At 36.9% G+C, this 19,247-nt stretch overlaps 1 protein-coding gene across 4 annotated transcripts in view; it reads right to left on the reverse strand.

The window, feature by feature from the left end:
• Myef2 (myelin expression factor 2) overlaps nt 1–19,247 on the reverse strand; it is a 37,027-nt gene that overhangs the window by 1,941 nt on the left and 15,839 nt on the right. The window contains exons 8-16 of one of the 4 annotated variants that reach the window (XM_075962012.1): nt 19,139–19,188; nt 18,968–19,031; nt 10,008–10,109; nt 8,529–8,579; nt 8,200–8,268; nt 7,796–7,894; nt 7,442–7,513; nt 5,724–5,932; nt 5,491–5,542 (exon numbers count right to left, since the gene is read on the reverse strand). In XM_075962012.1, coding sequence (XP_075818127.1) covers nt 5,491–5,542; nt 5,724–5,932; nt 7,442–7,513; nt 7,796–7,894; nt 8,200–8,268; nt 8,529–8,579; nt 10,008–10,109; nt 18,968–19,031; nt 19,139–19,188 — 768 coding nt within the window. The remainder of the gene's footprint in view (nt 1–5,490; nt 5,543–5,723; nt 5,933–7,441; nt 7,514–7,795; nt 7,895–8,199; nt 8,269–8,528; nt 8,580–10,007; nt 10,110–18,967; nt 19,032–19,138; nt 19,189–19,247) is intronic. The other 3 variants (XM_075962013.1, XM_075962014.1, XM_075962015.1) reach the window with 3 other exon arrangements.

The raw sequence follows: 19,247 nt of genomic DNA on the forward strand, positions 1-19,247 counted from the left end.
AGTAGCATGAAAACCCATCAGTGAAAGCAGAGTACTTCTAAGAGTAAAGAAAGAGGAGTGAGTGATAAGCACATGTAAGCAAAGACAGAGCAGTAAAACCACAGCTCAGGTCAACTGGGATGCATATGACCAATCCAAACAGACCGTAACTTAAGGGCACCACTATTTATGTAATACTTCCCCCTCCCAGGATGTACCTGTTACCAAATCATGCTAGACTTTGAATACTACAGCAGCTAGATTACTATGTGTTAATTTTAGTCTCTCAATCAAACCAGACAATCAGACACATTTAAGGCCAAAAGGGATAAAAAAGAAGAAAGAGAAAAGTAAAGGGCAAGGGTCTGTCAAGTGAAGACCGTTCCAGATGAAGAAAATGAGTATTATTCCGAATGAATAAGCTAGATTGCTTTCCTGTTAAGGGCATGAGCTGAGGGACTCTGATTTACACGATCCTAGGCTACTTCTGTGTTTCCATTCACTTCCTGTTATTGCATTTCCTTTCAAAGTGAACTGATAAGCAATCTTTTACCTTCTGAACACTAAATATGCAAAGACAATGTCAGACTGATTCAAAACCATGTCTTATAAAGCAAATCAGAAAATTCTTGAGTATACCCCTAAAAGTTGTAAAACATACTAATCCCAGAAAAAATGCATAATTAAAGTAGATTGAAATAATATTTAGCCCACAACTAATAAAACAGGAAAGAAAAATGGTAATCTTATTTTCTAGTGGAAAAACAAAACAAAACCCCCCCCACAGAATGGCACTGAGAGATATATGCTAAAAGAAACATTAGTGGTTGTCTTAGTCAGGGTTACTATTGCTACAATGAAACACAAGACCAAAAGACAAGTTGGAGAGAAAAGGGATTTATTTAGTTTGTATTTTCAAATCACTGATTTATAGTGATATTTTATTTATGATCTAACAAAGTCTGCCTGAAGATCAGAGTGCAAGCTAGTCACACTAGTCAATCATATAAGTCAGGCCGTGGTGGTACACACCTTTAGTCCAAGCACTGAAGAGGAAGATAAGACAGGATGAGACAGGAAAATGTCCTCTTTCAGTCTGAAGATTTTGTAGAGGTAAAAGTGCTCTAGTGGTTGGCTGCTTTCTTTCTCTGATCTTTCAGCTTTAACCCCCATTTCTGTCTCTGGGTTTTTATTAGTCATGCTACAAGTGTTCATCATCAAAGTCAGGACAGGAACTGAAGCAGAGCAGGGACCTGGAGGTAAGAGCTTTGTGGAGGCCACGGAAGGGTGCTATTTACTGGCTTGCAGCTTGCTCAGCCTGCTTGCTTATAGAACCCAAAACCAGCAGCCCAGGGATAAAACTATACATAATGGGCTGGGCCCTCCCACATCAATTACTAATTAAGAAAGTGCCCTATATGGCTGCCTCCAGCCCACTCACTTTTCAACTGAGGCTCCTTTCTCTCAAATGATTCCAGCTTTTGTCAAGTTGACACAAAATTAGCCAGTACAGACAGTGGTAAACACAGCAACTCCCCAAATCCACCAGCATGTAGGGAACTGGCACCCAGGAAGGAGCAACTCCATTAAGGCAGAATGCTCTGGCACATGGTGGCACTTACAGTTATCTCCAAGGGCCATGGATAATTTTACAAGCTTTGAAGCTATGCTAGCTTTACCTAAAAATTTAGATTTTTCTAAGTTCTACAGCATAGGGTGATAATCAACAATGGGTTTTACTTGAGCTAGATTCTTGAAAACAAGTTTCTATCTCTTTGCATAACCATCTTTCCATATTCAGACAAGATTTTCTTTCACATTCCTCTTAAACTGGCGCAGCTCAGGAAGTCATCATTTAGGCATCCGAACTCCTCATCTCACAGTGGTTTCACCTTCCCTCTGACCTCTCAGCTAGGATATCAGAACCTTCTCAGTTTGGAGACTTAGATTCTAGAGTCAGCCCCTACACACCTGTTTCCACTGTTAGACTACCCCAAGAAGGAAAAGAATCCCAAGTTGCTGGCTGGCTTGGTTATTTCTAGAACCTGGGGGTTGAGACACATCAGGGCCATGCACACACCAGGCAAATGCTAAAATGCTGAGCCACGTGACAGTGTCAACTTCTGGATTAGTTTTAATTTTTTTTTTTTAACTTTTTGAGACAGTCTCACTAACATGCCCACCCAGGATGGTCTGTAATTTATCGAACAGCCCAAGCAGCCTTCCCAACTCAGCCACTCTGAGTGCTAAGAATACAGACATTCACAGCCACACTGAGGTGAGATTCTGCATTTTCTGACCCTATGGAAACATAAATTAAAGTATTTTCTTTCTAAAAAAAAAAAAGGAATTTAGGAGGGAAAGTTTCAAATAATTAAACTTAATCTGCCTAACTTTTTACATGCTGAAGAAGTCTTCAAATGGCCTGTTTAGCAAAATTTTAAGGAAAAACAAAACCAACCAGACCAGCATTTTATCAGTTGTATAGGACTAAGCTCTGCCATAAGGAGATCAGACACACTGTGGTCATAGAGCAGGTGTGGGAACTGCTTAGCACACAATGAAAGAAAGCTTTCCACTTTATTTAGTCCAGGCTATTGCTTTTGGAAATGGTATATATTTGGGGAAATGCTGGCATAGACCATAACTAAAAATAAGCCAAATTAATACATTCATAAATAATTAACAAAATCTGTCAAAATAAAACTATGGCATTGCTATCTGGAATGTTGCCTTTGGGGTTTATGTTAGTAAGACACCTGCCAGTGAGTTATTTCCTGGCAGATGTTGTGTCTAGAGTACCACTAGATTCCTGATAAGAAAGGGAAAACATTTACTTAGCTAGCTTGGGCTCAGGAAAACAAAACACAGCAAATCAGCAATCAAACAAACCTGCTTTTATGGCTAAAGGTCAGTATTTGTTTGTCAGGTTAAAAACACTATTAAAACAGAAAAACCCTAATACTTATAAATAATGTAAGATGGCAGGAAACAGATGGTTCAGTTCAAACATGTTAGATAGTACTCTGGCAATAATGGAGATTTAGTTCTGTATTACTATAAATTATTTTCTTTGCCATCAATGTAACTCCTATTAGAACATGGAATGATAAGGAGTTTTGTAAGCATGGCATTAAATATAAAATTGAAAAGCAGTTTTTATACTAATTTGGAAGTAAAAGACCAAACTCATTAACCTTTTAACTATCAGATAATTCAAAAGGGAAAGAAGAGAGGGAAATAGGAGTCCTATATAAGTGAGCCACTATTTTAAATGCAGACTTGGATACTTTCTCTTCTTACAAAATACCTTCCATTACTGTCAATGCTACCCCAGCCCTAGCTATTCAATGTTACTCCTGCCTGACCTCAAGAGATTGCCTGCTTTCAGTATATGTACTTACTTTACACAAGCTACCAACATCCTTCCAAATAATGCACTATGCTGCTTTCTCTCAGTAGTGAACAACGGGCAAGTCACTTGTATTTAACAAGGTTTTTGTAAGAACTGTCTCTTCTTCGAATTTTAAGTTTATGTAAAAAGGTCATCAACAGAACATCCTAGACAGATTCATAGTGCAAGTTCTTTAAAAACTTCAATATCTGATTCTGTTCATCTCCAAAGGTCTAGCAGACTGCTAAAACACCAATGATCCTAGATTTAATGAGTAAATGAGTAACTCAATGAAGATTTAATCAGAGTGCTTATGAACATTTTATAACTCTTCTATCTGTACAGAAATAAAAAGTGCTAGCTTAAATAGGTGAGAATTACCCTAAAGAGACTCATCCAGGGTGAAAGAAAATTAGTAGATTATAAGAAAAGTTAACAGGAAATTAAATATAAAGAACTATATATAGCAATAGTATTCCTGGCAGTAATCCACAAAGACTTTTTCCTTTTCTTTTCTTTTTTCTTTCTTTGCCTCCAGTATGGGGAACTGCCTCAAGACTCGTGCATGATAGGCAAGCACCCTACCACTGAGCAACATCCAGTCTCTCTTGGTTTTTTTACCTAATTTTTTTATTCTGAGTAACTTTTTGTTGTTGTTTTATCTATTGAAGAGATTCTTCTCTCATTCAATACATCCCAATCAGAGTCTCTCAATTCCTCAACCTTCCCTCCACCTCCTTTCCCTCTTCCACATCCACTCCTCCTCCACTTCCTCTTCAGAAAACAGCAGGCCTCCAAGAGACAAAAACCAAACAGGACAAAGCAAGACACAATAAGGCAAGGCAGGGGAAAAGCCCTTATATAGGGGCTGGACAAGGCAACCCAACAGCAGGCAAACAGTCAGGGATACAACCGCTTCCACCGTTATGAGTCCTACAAAAACACTGACCAAACAACCATAACATACATGCAGAGACCTGATGCAGACCCATGCATGCCCCAGGTCTGTTGTTTCCGTCTCTGGGAGTCCACATGAGCCCTACTTAGTTGATTCCATGGGCCATGTTTTCCTAGTGTCCTCCATTCCCTCTTGGTGCTTTGTTTTTTTTTATGAGACAATCTCAATAAACTGTCCAAGCTGACTTTGAATTGACTCTGTAGCCCAGGCACATCTTGAACCTGTGGCATCCTGTCTTAGCCTCCCAAGTAGCTGAAATTACAGGCTGTAATCAATTAGAAAGGTTTCTTTTGTGGAAGAACACTAAACTTGTTTTGCTTTTGTTTTTTTTGTGCCTTAAAATACTAAAGATGCTGGCATGGTGGCATATGCCTTTAATACCAGAACTCTAGAGAAGAGGCAAGCGAATAGATCTTAGTTTTCTGTTAACTGTAAGAGGTGAAATGCACTACTTTCAATGTAACATACTGCAGAAGTATCTTACTGTGATTTTAGAAAGAAAACTGTGGCTCTGGGTGAGTCACACAATTACCCCATATCACACTATTACTCCATTACCATACACCAGGAGAGGGAGCGGAGGGAGGACAGGGAACACTTTACCTATGAGTATGGCACAGAAAAGGCTTTATTTGAAAGTAATAAACCAGCCAATAACAAACAGGCCTAATGAATAACTAAGGTCTGTAGCTAGTCTCCTTATAGCCAAAAAGAGTTTCCAAAGGACTAGAAGAGCCACCAAAATCTGTGTCTAGCTGGGTTCTGTGCTTCTTACTACCTTAAGGTTCCTGTTATACAGGCAATGAAGCGTACAGAATGGATTGTCCCGTCAACTATGCATCAGGAAGGAAGTAAACATGCCTTTTACTAAGTTTCTCATGAGAAAAAAAATATTCTAATGGAAAAACATATCAACCTCTTTAAAATATGGTAATAAACAAAACTTCTTTACAACAGGTAATGATCCTGCCAAGTCTGCACTAAGCCCTGTTGTTTGTTCCAAGTCACCAGACAGCAAAACTATTACTTATCTAAAGCTGAGTCAGACAAAAATACGACTGGGATAAGCCAAAATCTAATCACGGTGTTTTAAAGTTTAGGATTCAAAATGACCCACCCCCAAAATATCAGCATAATCTGTAGCTACTTGTATACTTACCACACTGGCTGAATTTCTCTTTTAGTTTCTGCCAAGTCAAGTCAAAAGGCAGCTGGAATGAAAAGAGAAATTAGTAACATATATATATATATATATTACATAATACTTATATTTTCCATACATATGGAAATAAAATGAACAATTATTAACAATAGTCTCCAAATTTGTGTGTGTGCTTGTGTGTGTAAAGATATAAAAAGAATTTTAACTTTCCAATATATTTATTTGCTTACATTTCTAACAAATATCTGGTTGCCTTTGGAGGCTAATCTGTCTCTCATTCCACTTCCCATGGGACCCGATAAAAAACCTCGATCTACGTCGATGCTCCTTTCCAGTATTGCTCCAATTCCCGGCCCCATCCTGTCAAAGCTGGAGCTCATGCGGTCCAGCCCCATCCCCATGCCTCCAGTCACACTGCTCATGCCGCCCATACTGCCACCTGCAGTGTGGGGAAGGGCAGGAGGATTTGGGAGTTTCAAGTTTAAAAAAAAAAAATTAAAAAGAAAGACAAAAGGAAAAAGAACAATTAGTTTTTGAAAAGGTGAGAAAAATTTATTTTTATAACAGAAAACAAAACAAGTAATAGTTTGGTATACATTTGGTTAGTTGAGAAAAGTTAACTTTAGTCACAATATATGTGCCTTTATAAAATATAATCTTAAAATATCACATAAATACTTAAATCCTCCATCAGTTACATGTAATACTTTTAATTCTTATATTTATTTTTGCAATAATAGCAAATATAACAACTTGAAAACAAAATTTAGAAATACAAATTGTTAACTTAGCACACATGTTGCTCCCACATCACACTCCCTACACATCACTCCTTTCCTTGCTCACCCTGTACCGCAGTATGTGCACCTCTGTTTCCCACACAACTTCTACTTTGCTACCAATTCAACTTTCAGTAATCATAGACAACAGTAACTCAATATTACACAGAACTTGCAAAGAGAAAAACAAAAACTATTATTACTCTCCTTTAAACAAGGCTTGAGAATTTATTTCCTCATTCATCTTCTTATGTACTGGGTTTACTTCCTGTTTCCCTTAATTATCCTGATCGCATCCTCAAAATGTAACTCTGTTCTCATACCTATTATCTCTACATGAAAATCCAGTGCTGTGACTTTCCAGCTGGTTTTCTGTTGATAACAAATTTAACTGGGGAAACAGAGATGCAAACACTGAGATAAAGGAGGAAGGGAAGGATGTTACTGAGAGGAAAATGAATGTTGAAAGATGGCAGAGCAAGAAATAAGACGAGAAGCACATGGTAAGCAAATGTATCCAGCGGACAGAATTTTAGAATCTGTTTAGTAAGTTTGCTTCCTATTTCCTGAAATTTCAGCACCCAAAGGAAGTTAGTAGGGTATGGAGATTTATTTCTCAGGCACAGCCAAGTTGGCAATACCAGGTAGATCTCAGTCATGTGTGCAGGCTTTATGTGAGGTTTACTACGTGGGGACTGAGGGGAGGTATTTGGCACTCTCTAGTGCTGCAACACACTCATGGTTTTGAAGGTTCTAAGAGAGGAAAAAAATCATCTCTTCATCTTTATCCCTCAACTTCAGAAAGTCCCTAAAATTTGGTGTTTTGTCTCCACCTGCCAGAAGGCATAAGGCTTAAAGATGAAGCAAACTAGTAGCTGCTGTGCAAAATAAAACAGAAGTAGGGCCAGTGTATAAGCAACAGCTGTTTGTGACACGGGATGTGCAAAGACAGTTCTTGAACTGGCTACTGAATACACATTCTGGTATTAGTTGAGAAATAACAAAAACAAAGTTAATTTTCAAACAACAGAAATGTTTTAACTCATTAAAGTTTCTCAAAATATGATAAGACACATTAACACATTTACTGCACTACAGTAACTACTCTTGCAAATTCCTTGCAAGCACTCAAATACTACTCAGTAAGGTCTATTAAAATTTAAACCTACTTATTCCAGTTCCTACTGGACCCATGTTAGAAGCTCCTATTCTTCCTGCAAACCCTCCAATCATTGCACTGCCTAAACAAGGATGGAAAGATAATATACTAATTAATTTAAATAATGACACTTCAAAATGCCCAAGGTACTATACTCACAAATAACTAAACATTTATGAAATTTTTTGGAAATAAGAGTTCAAGTATTTAAAATACTATAAAAGACAGCCATGAAAATAAAATCCTAAAGTGTTTTTCTTCTAGTAACAAACTATGTACATAACTTTTAAAAAATTTTTCACCAAAAAGATCAGCTTTTAAGAATATGACCTGCAAAAGGAAAAAAGTATGCAACCAGCCCTACCAAGTCTACCAAAGGAATCGCCAAAGCCTCGATTTATTCCAATATCACCACGTCCGAAATCTCGCTCCATGCTACTAGTCATTGCACCACGGTATAGCTCTGAAAAGATGTGCAACAAATTAACCCTTCTTCAAGTACATCAATGCATGGAAAACCATTCAGGAATACGTCTAAGCTAAACTGAAGAAAAAAAAGCAAAAGTTATCAATACAAAACAGTCTGTAGCATACCAACTTACCTCATACACTCACTACACAACCCACCCCGCTCCCTGCAAGTGTCCTCTAGTGCCAAACTGCCTTTTGAAGACCCTACAGCATCTATTCCTACATCTGTGTGAAGGTACATATCTCAGTAAAAGGGAAAGTAAAGATAAGAGAAACTCCCTGAGTACATCCACTTACCTCCCATTCGGCCAACTCCACCAAATCCTGCCATGCTATTCATTGCTTCCAGACCACCAAACCCAACTCCTATGAAATAGAGTAATTTTGAGACTTGAGTGTAGCTCTGTAGATAAACAGTACATTCTAGAAATGTTAAGTCACCAGTAAGTGCTTCCTCCATTCCACCTTTTGCAGGTACTTAACACATCACCTTCCTTTAAGGGTATATTACGCTCAATTTTGGTCAACAGCATTTAGAACATGAGCCAACAATAAACTATAACTTTTTTCTAGATTTCTCAACAGTTTCTAGATGAGTACATGCAAAAACAAATACTTATACATACCTCCTCCAATTCTATTCATTCCTCCAAAACCCGGACCATCCATTCCCATACCTCAAATAAAATACACAGTATGTACTTTCAGTAAATCTTACTTTGTGACTAACTAATGACAATACAGCAAAATAAATACCATTGGTTTAGTCACAATGGAACACTAGAGAAGCACGTGCAGGTTATAGGATGGTTTATAGAGCTACGTCATAGTGGCTGACTAGTCACCAGTCTTCAAAACAGGCCTCTGAACATCAGACAAGAAAAAAAAGAGTTTACTGGTCATACACAACACCCAGTTGGAGAGCATTTAGAACCAGTGTGCACTCTTTCAGATACAGTGATGTCACGATAGCAGATTTAGCAATGGAATACAAAGCAAAGTCTCCTCTAAACACAGCAGTTAACAGGCTGGTCAAATTAATAACAAATAGCCTAAGTTTAGAAGGGAAAGGCACGATATCCTAAAATAAACAGGAAAACATGATTTTTGCCTCAGAATGAGAATGATTTCCATCACTACCTTATAATTTATAAAATATGTATCAACTCAACAAAAAGAAGACTATGACAAGTTTATCTGCCCCTAAAATGCAATGTAATTCTCAAAGGATGGTCTGGGAACCTTTGAAAGGCCAAGAGATCAAAATAAACTCCATGACTAAATACTGCTGGGTTATAGGGCTGCTTCCTCTCATCCTCTCATAAACTACAAGGTGCATGCTATCACAGCAAACAGATGCAGACACAGCAAGCAGTACAGCTATCTACATTAACCCAAACACTATAGAGATGCCAAAAACAGAATCACTCTTCCTTTTTTATTAGAAATACTTTATTTTCTTAAAAATAGTACTTATGTTAATTACATGTTTCATATTATATGCTTTAAATATAATTTTTAAGGTTAAGATTGGCATCAGGGTTAATTATGACTTTTAAATAAGTCAATTTTTACAATTTTAAGTTTTTTAAAATACAGTAAATATTCAGAAACATAACATTAGCAAAATCATGTTACAGTTTTCAAACCTGAAAGAATAAAGTTTGCTGAACTTAAAATTAAAAGTCGGAAAACCAATCTCTAAAGATAATTGGGTCCAAGGAGCAGGCAAATAGCTACTTCAAAGCTCCCTTCCAAATGTAATCAATTCAAACAGCCTGTGCTATGGCACGGTGCTACCTATCCCACAAACCCTGTATTCCACGATGTGCAGAGTAGTAAGCTAAGAATTCATCTCCCTTAAAGCACTTCAATATGCCTGGCGCTCCAGGGCTAGCTTTCCCACGCCTGGCCCCAGAGGCAGTCCCCACCTGCATCCTCCCTTTTTTCCTGTCAGCTGCTTTCAAGGTTTCTTCATCTCCTTTTTCAAACTCAACTGACATCCTCCACATCTCTAAAACAGAGTTCTCTAGAAAAATGGAACTAATACATATAAGCTTTATTAAATAGCAAATAAATCAGAAATGTTTTAGGAAAAAACTTACCACTTGGACCCAAATTTCCCATGACACCACTTATGTTCAACTGGCTGGCACTAATAGGTTGTCCACCTGGACCAAGTCCCATTCCAATGCCTCCAAGACCGCCTAAATCACAAACACCAACATTACTGAGACTCATACAAAACTGTTACTAACCTTTACCCTAAAAGGTTACATACAAATAGCAGGGGTTCTTGTGTTCATTTACAAAACACCATATAAAAAGACTGTAACATCATTTATAAATGAACAGAATTTTATGAAGCAAGGACAGCTTATGTTCCACTTTAAGGTACTGGGAGAGGCCTAACAAACTCGCAAGAGCTGGGCTGAGGAAATGGCTCTGTAAGTAAAGGGCTTGCCTTGCAAACACGAAAACCTGACTTAAATACCCAGAATGCACACATTTTTAAAGCCAGGAATGGTATTAGACATGTGTTCTCGGTGCTAGTAAGATAACAGACTGCTAGGACTCGCTGGCCAGCTAGTCTAACTTACTTGGCAAGTTCTAGGTAGAGACATAGTAGACATTGCTTAAAGAAAAAAATACCGGAGGCTGTTTTCTGGCCTTACTTCCACACTTATTCATTTCTAACCCCTGAAACACACACACACGCACCCCAGGAAAATGTGAAATACACTGCTTCGTGCCCCATTGTTGTGCTCTTCTTCAGGACGACGGGGCCATCGGCACCCTAAGGTCAAAGCAACTGTGATTACTGCAGACGCTTCAAAATTACTAATACTCTTTTGTGTAAGGAAGAGACCACACAAAACGGCATTTATACCCCACAAAAGTTACCCACTGGCTTGGGAAATGGAAGGGAGGATAACACACATGACAATTTCTTGCTGGCAAGTTCCTCTTCCTTCTGTGCTTCTGTAAATAACCACAATTAAATTCACCAATTTACCAAATAAGACTTGGGTGAAGTCTTTGGGTAAATTTGTCTATTGCTGGTACCCTCTCTGGGATGAAGAGAGATTTGTCAGGCATTTCACACCAGAAAATGAGCATCTCGCCCAGATTTTAGAACCAATAAAACAGTATTACTTTCAAAATAGTACAAATGAAAAAGTTGGCAATGACTGAAGACCTAAGACTGAGCTCGTGCAGTGGAGACAGCCTCTAGTCAGCACTCTCAAAGGTAGAGACACAAGACAACTGTGAGTTCAGGGCTGGCCAGAGATACATTAACAAGACCCGTCTCAAACAACCAACACTAAATCCACTTTTAAAGTTCCTAATAATGAGGGTCTAGAGAGCAGGCTCAGTGATTAAGAGCACTTGTTACTCTTGCAGAGGACCTGGGTTCAGTTCTCAGCACCCACATAGCAGATCACAAGCACATATAACTCCAGTTCGAGGGTCAGATGCCCTCTTCTGGCCTCCACAGATAAGTACACAGCTGATGGAGAAAAATGCCCATATACATAAAACATCTTTTAGAAACCCATAACATTGAAAAAAAACCAATATTAATTGCCTAGCTTTATCATGAACATTTATTTATACTTACAAAATAAATGTTCTCATATCTATGAAGCAAATATAAGAAATTCTTGAGACCTTAAGTTGCCTGACACTGCCATTTACCTATGTGATTAAATTTAGATTTTATGTCTTATATTTAAATTCAAGTTTTTTGTTTTGTACTGATACTCTTTAAGTAAATAAAGATACTGAAAACCAACTTTAGAAAACCGGAGCTATAACTACTACTGGGCATATATCCAAAGAACTTCAAATCCTTGCACATCCATGTTTATTACTGCTCTATTTACCATGGGAAGAAAGAAAATAAACATAGAAAAAGGAACTGGCCTAAATATCCACCAAAAGAGAGATAATAAAAAACATGCTAATATACACAATGGAGATTTATTTGGCTGTAAAGAAAAATGAAATCTGGAGAAAGAAAAAACCTGGTGACCCTGTAAAGTCTAATATTAAATGTGGTGAGCCAACTCAGAACAACAAGCCCTTCATGTTTCTCCCTCATCAGCAGACCCCAGCCCATACTGTGAACATAATCAAAGTAGACAGGGTAAGCGGGGTCAAGTCAAAACTGCAGAATATCAAATATTTAATATTTAATAAGTTAAATATTATTATATAGTGAATATTTAACTATTATTAAATACTTAATAATGTTATCATTAAATAATTTCCTATTATTAAAAGGTAATATTAGGTGACAAAGGGGGACAGAGTATAGACAAAAGGACACATCAGCTAAGAAAGAGGTTATAAAGCTATTTCCTATTTTTCAAGATGTGTACGTGGATTCAACTTTCTGTGCACTGAGGCAGCAATAACCATTCATGCATTCCCAGAGTCCAGCATGTGTTATTCCCTTGAGACAATGATTATGGAAGTTGGGATTTTTGTAATGCTGCTGGTCACTAACACAAAAGGAAGCAGATATGACTAGTCACTAAGTGTATCAGCTACACTGCATTGACTCATTTAGAAAAAAAAAAGGCTAATTTTTTTTTTAAGGGATAGAGATCTGTAACCAGAATGAAAACTTGCTTCTCCTTATGCTTAAAACTCTATTAAAGTGCTGTCCAAGGTAAAAACGGTACCACTATAGACAAAGTATGGAGATTTTTGCTGAAATGAAAAGCATGGCACATACACACAATGAAGTTTTACTCATCCACAGAGAAGAATGAAATTATTTTCAGGATAACAGAACTGGACATTAGAATGTTAAAGGAAATAACTAGACTCGAATAAATACACTTTTCTTTCCTGAAGATTTTAAACATAAACATGTGATATGAAGTAGAAGAGGGCTATGAAGGAGGAGTAAAAGAAGTAATGGGAGTGAAAGATAAAACACTGCAGGTCTTTTCTCATATGTCTAGTACAAATTTAATTCTCCATACACACAACACACAGGTGTGGCACGAAAGAGACTATCTGGGGAGGAAGAGGTCCAGTGAGAGGCCAAGGAGGAGTGAGAGACAACAAAGGGAGACAAGAGATATATGAAAATGACTCAATAAAACCCACTTTGAATTCTGGCTATGAATAGAGGGAGGATTAAGTTGATTGACGGCAGCTTAAAGATAGCAAAACTAAATTCTTGATGGCTATTTAATTAACCTGAGTCTTTTTTTCAAATTCTCACTAATGTAGCAATTAGGGCTTGAGGATGAGAAAGATACAGACACATATTTTAAACTGCACAGGTCAATATGAAGTAAATGTGTTCCTACGCCTAACAGCACAGTCAGGCTCACACCATTTTGTCGCTTCTGACGGCTCAGTAATTACATTAACTCAAAGAGTTATAAAAAAGCAAAGAAAAAAATCTTAATATGAGAGTTATGTGAAATGAGAAACTTCCCACTTGCAAATTTGTAATAAAATTTGAGTGAAACAGATGAAGGAAGGAAGGAAGGAAGGAAGGAAGGAAGGAAGGAAGGAAGGAAGGAAGGAAGGAAGGAAGGAAGGAAGGAAGAAACAGAACAAAGTTTAAAAATCATCACCTATTTAAAGTTCATCCCCTCGCTAGGCGGTGGTGGCACACGCCTTTAATCCCAGCACTTGGGAATTCAAAGCCAGCCTGGTCTACAAGAGCTATTTCCAGGACAGGGAGAAACCCTGACTCGAAAAACCAAGAAAAGCTCATCACCTCATATCTCAAGAGAAAAGAAAATACAAATTGCTTAAAAATGTAAAGTACACATAATAGGACAGATTTTTTCATTTATTGAGAATTTCATAAACATGCTTTGATCAAATCACTACCCCACTCGCCTTTCAACTCCCCCATAACTTTTCCCTCCCAACATCACATCTTTTGTTGTTGTTAACCCCACTGTTTACTTCATATCTATGGGCGTGGGTGTAAGGACATCCACTGGAGACTGGGAATTCTCTGAGGGGCTGCATTCCTGAAGGAAACCAATTTTCTCTTCCTCAGCAACCATTAGTCACTCCGCTGGGGTGGGGTGCATGTGCTCCTTCAGCAATCACCAGGCTGAGATCTGGGCAGGGCTTGAGCACTACAATTTACTGCTGATGGAGGTATAGTGACGCTGACCAGGTAACTAACTGATGGAGGTATAGTGACGCTGACCAGGTAACTAACTGATGGAGGTATAGTGACGCTGACCAGGTAACTAACTGATGGAGGTATAGTGACGCTGACCAGGTAACTAACTGATGGAGGTATAGTGACGCTGACCAGGTAACTAACTGATGGAGGTACAGTGACGCTGACCAGGTAACTAACTGATGGAGGTATAGTGACGCTGACCAGGTAACTAACTGATGGAGGTATAGTGACGCTGACCAGGTAACTAACTGATGGAGGTATAGTGACGCTGACCAGGTAACTGGGAGGGAAGAAGGCTGCCTCACAAAGGGAGAAAGGGCAGTGTTCAACGACACGTGGTTGGTCATTTTTTCCAGAATTTATCTTTTAAATCTTCAATCATTGTAAAATCTCGATAAACAGCAAGTCACACTCACACTGCAGAGAAGCTGTCTATCAGAGACGACGACTTTAAAATAGCTCCATGAAAAACAGACCAATAAAAGGGGGGAGGGGCAATTTAACAAAGAGTTTATCTGAACTATGAATTCTCAACAATGGAAACCAGAATAAACTATTTTCAAAGTGCTAAGACACAGAAACTTGACCTTAAACCCTCTAACAAGTCAAACTATTTCAGAAACATTTACAGAGCAGTCAACACTGGGAGACTTTACCTATAGTAACTCCTCACTGACAAAATTAAAAGCTTAATAGATGCTCCAAAAGAAAGTGAGCAATACCAGGCCTAAGGGTAGAGAAATGATAATAGAAAAAATAAAAATAACATCTACTTTATGAGATCTGAAAAAGTAACAGAATGAAAACCCTGAATGATAACAGCATGCGGTCCATTAGAATTAAAGTAAGAGGACATGAACGCTAACTTCAAGATTTATACATACATAACAAAAGCAGAGAAAGACAAGTATTTATTAAGTACCAAAAGTGAAACACAAAATAAGAAAATGCAAATTCAACAAAATGACCAATGTGAGGAAACTGAATCCAACATCACATAAAGACTCAAAAATATAATTATACCTATAACATTTACATACATATACATCAAAAACAGTAATATAAAATAAAATGAAGAAACAACACACAACTATTATATTGAATATTATACAAGGACAAAGTAATTATAAAATTACCTCATAATAAATTACTTTATTCACCAAGAATTTTTCATTATTTATCAATTCCAATCTCTATTCATCAATTCTAATCTTGGATGCACTTGATAATTGACCTTCAAAATATTTTCAACAAGAAAAAAAATGGTACATCTATCAATGTACTAAGAAATTTACCATTAAACACTTCTCAGTAACTGATAACCCAAAAAGGTAAAATTATGAGAAAGGACAGAAAACAATTTAAATGATTAACAAGCCTGACTTAGTAAACATAGAAGACATAAAAAGGGGCCTATGGTATACCACCTACAGTAAAATTTAATTGTTTCACAGAATCGCAATTATATGGACTATGTTATATTACCGTATTGAACCTAAGTTAGAAACTAGTACAAAATAAAGAACTCATGCATTTGGAAATTCAAATTTTATATTTTAAAATATACAAGATGCAAGAATATTGTAGTAGTAATTTTTAAACACTAAACTACAATAAAAATTAATCCATAGAAGGACCAAGGTACAGTAGTTAGATTTATAATCCTAATTGCTTATGTTAGAAAAGAGAGAATGAAAATTAGTGAAATAAGTAATCAACTTAAGAGTCAGGGCAAAAATTAGACTAAACCTAAAAAAAGGAAGGGAAGAAATAATAAAGAAATTAAATATACTGGAAACAAAGCTCATTCTTCACAAACACTAATGAACTGGCAATTTCTAATAATGAGCCAGTAAATGGAAAAACAATATTGGGCAAGAGAGACAGCTCAGCCATAAAGAGCACGTAGTGCTTTTACAGAAGACCCAAGTTTGGGTCCCAGCACCCACACTGTACCACTCACAACCACCTGCACCTCCAGCACCAGGGGATCCAACATCCTCTTCTGGCCTCTGCAAGCACTAAAATAATATGCACAAACCTACGTACTGCTATATACACATAATTAAAATAACATCTTCATCAAGAGCAAAGAGAACTATGAATAGAGAGAAAATTTAAGATAGTGCTATACTAATAAAGTTTAACACCAAGTATCAGTGGGTAAAGGTGCTTGCTGCTAATCCTGACACCCTAAATTCAATCTCTGAAACCCATAAACTAGAAGAGACCTGATTACCAAGGGCTGTCCTCTGACTTCCCCACATGTGCCACAGCAAGCACATACACAAAATCCATGTTTAAAACAGTAAACACTTTAATGTTGAAGATAGACAAAAGTGGGAGAAACCCTTAGAGAAATAGAAGATATCAAGCAGCAATAAAAAATATTAACAGTAGCCGGGCGGTGGTGGCGCACGCCTTTAATCCCAGCACTTGGGAGGCAGAGGCAGGTGGATCTCTGTGAGTTCGAGACCAGCCTGGTCTACAAGAGCTAGTTCCAGGACAGGCTCCAAAACCACAGAGAAACCCTGTCTCGAAAAAGCAAAAAAAAAAAAAAAAAAAATTAACAGTAAATAAGTCGCCCCCAAACATATGTAAAGGCCAGTTTTACACAATTTTTAGCAAATATTAAAAAATAGGTAATTCTTAAAGAAAAAGAATATTTTAATTTAGTATTACTTCTAATACTTTAAAATGTAAATCTATCTGAAAAGCAGAAAAATGTATAAAAGCAGTATCATGCATTAAAATGAAGATATCAGCTTTATTAATAAAACAGAATCAAGAACAAAACACAAAACAGTGAACCGTGAAATAACATATGATGTTACACTAAATCTTAAAGTCAGGGAAGCTATTTTTATGTTTATGGATGTACAAATATGCACTCACATTACTAAAATTTATATAATAAACATATTCATGAGTTGTCCTCTCATTAAGAGGAAGACATTGAGAAGTGGATGTGGAGTTGGGGCATTTCAAGTTTATTGATAAAATTTTATTTAATTAGAAAAATCTAGTAAATGTATGCCATACAAGAGTTACAAAAATAATTTTACTTCTGACTGCATATTTAAAATATTGTTAAAAGCTTTAATAATAATAATAATAATAAAAGAACATGAAGAAAAACAGCAACGTCCAGTAATGTTGCAAGAGCCATAGCGACTACAGAGTGCTTACACTGCTCTTTTATAATGCTTTAGAATATAGCAATCAGTGGGCATGTCTTGAGAATCTGTAGATCTAAATCTACTCCAGGATTTGTTTTCACTACTGGGATTGAACTCGGGACCCCATGCACGCTAATCAAGTGCTCTACCATTGACGTATACCAGCACTATCCCGACAGACACTTTGAAGTGCTAGCTCTACACTGAGTCCAGCTCCAGGTCACACTAAGTTGTTCAGGCTGGCTTGGAACTAACTCTACAGATGAGGCAGACTTCAGATTCTCCTGCCATAGCCTCCTAAAGATCATAGGCCTGTGCTGCAGGGTATGGCTAAGGACATCTAAAGAAAATATGAAAAATAACAGTTTTATATAAAAAAAGTGTAATTCACTGTTGTGCTGGCTAATATATTTAAGATAATCTCGGAGATAAGAAAATGTATCAATGTCACATTAAGGAATGAAAACACAGACTTTCTCTTGAATTAATCTGACCAACAGTGAGACCAAATTTGAATTCTCCACTTGTCTCTGTATCTTCCACCTGTCTGTAGTTTGTAGTTACTAGACTATCTACAGTCTGTGTCTGTCTGAATACTGTTCTGATGTCTGATTATCCCTATGTCTGCCTTTCTTCAACACAGATTTTTGCCCTGTATTCATCAACCAACACAAAAAGTATGGAATGAGGATAAAAGGTTCTTCAGAAATCTTTAACAGAACTTGTACAAGGAAAGAGACTTAACTGACCCAGAATAGTAAACAACACTGCAAACATTTATTATCAAACAATATTCTATGTTGCTCCAACATTTATGGTGGATATTTGTTTTAAGGGTGATTTCAACCTGTTGGCTACTTTCAGAAACGATTACCAGTGTCTACAGACACACTATTCTGGATTAAGGACATGAAAGAATACAAAATTTAAGATTAAAGGTAGATTAAGTTGTAAAAGCTGATTGCATGAGAGATCCAACATATAATAAGATTGGTTGTTGCACTATTCTCTTAAAGACAGGTTAAAAATCTGGCTGAGTACAAAGTAGGACAACAGGTTAAGTAAATAGTCTTAAATGTTCATGAGGGGAATTAAAGTCCAATAAAAGTTCACTCTCTTTAAATGCAAAGTATATTCATAAGATTGCATCATACTCAATTGATTATTAGAGAAATAAAGGTTAAAGCATGTAAAACACAGAACAGCAAAATGATCATAGAATACCAATAAAAATATCTGGGACGAATTTTCAACATGGAAAAATGGTTATAATTTATTGTTCAGCCCAACTTCTAAATAACTGATATAATAGTCTGAAGCTACTTAAATGCATATACATACATACACATAAGATAGCAAGAATATATGTTAAAAACTGTTAAAAATGGTGGATATCTTATGGTAAAACTATAGGGTTTTTCTTTCCATTTCTTGTATATGAACTCACCAAATACATTAGTACTTATTAACTAGGTGGTCAAAAGCAAACAAATAAAAAATTTAAAAATTCATTAATAAATCTCATATTTATCTTTTTACTCTTTACCTAATCAGAAGCAGCAAACTGCGCAAAATTCTAAACTAATCTCAAAGGAGTGTGAGAGCGACTTCAATCTGGGCATAAAAACAAACTTCTGCTTTGTACTTAATTTAAAACAAACAAAGACACAAACAAAAAACTCCGGCTGTTTTCTAACAAGTTTCTACTTACGTGGTAACTGTGATGTCTTACTATCATGTGAACGGTAGTCTTCGTGAGGGACAGATTTGTCATCCTAATTACAAAAGAAAAATTATTATAGTTAAAAAACAGCTCCTAAGAGCTGCTGTGCTAGGAACACGTCTGAAGCAATGAAGGCCGAGATGAGAAGGAGAAACTCACCATTTTCACATGCATAGGTCTATCAAATAAAAACTGCCCATTAAACATGGCTGTTGAGTCAGTCAAGGAAAGCCAGTTAAGATGACAGCAAAATTATACTTGCAGAAAA

This window comes from Microtus pennsylvanicus, chromosome 2 (assembly GCF_037038515.1).
Source record: "Microtus pennsylvanicus isolate mMicPen1 chromosome 2, mMicPen1.hap1, whole genome shotgun sequence".
In the NCBI taxonomy this organism is placed as follows: domain Eukaryota; kingdom Metazoa; phylum Chordata; class Mammalia; order Rodentia; family Cricetidae; genus Microtus; species Microtus pennsylvanicus.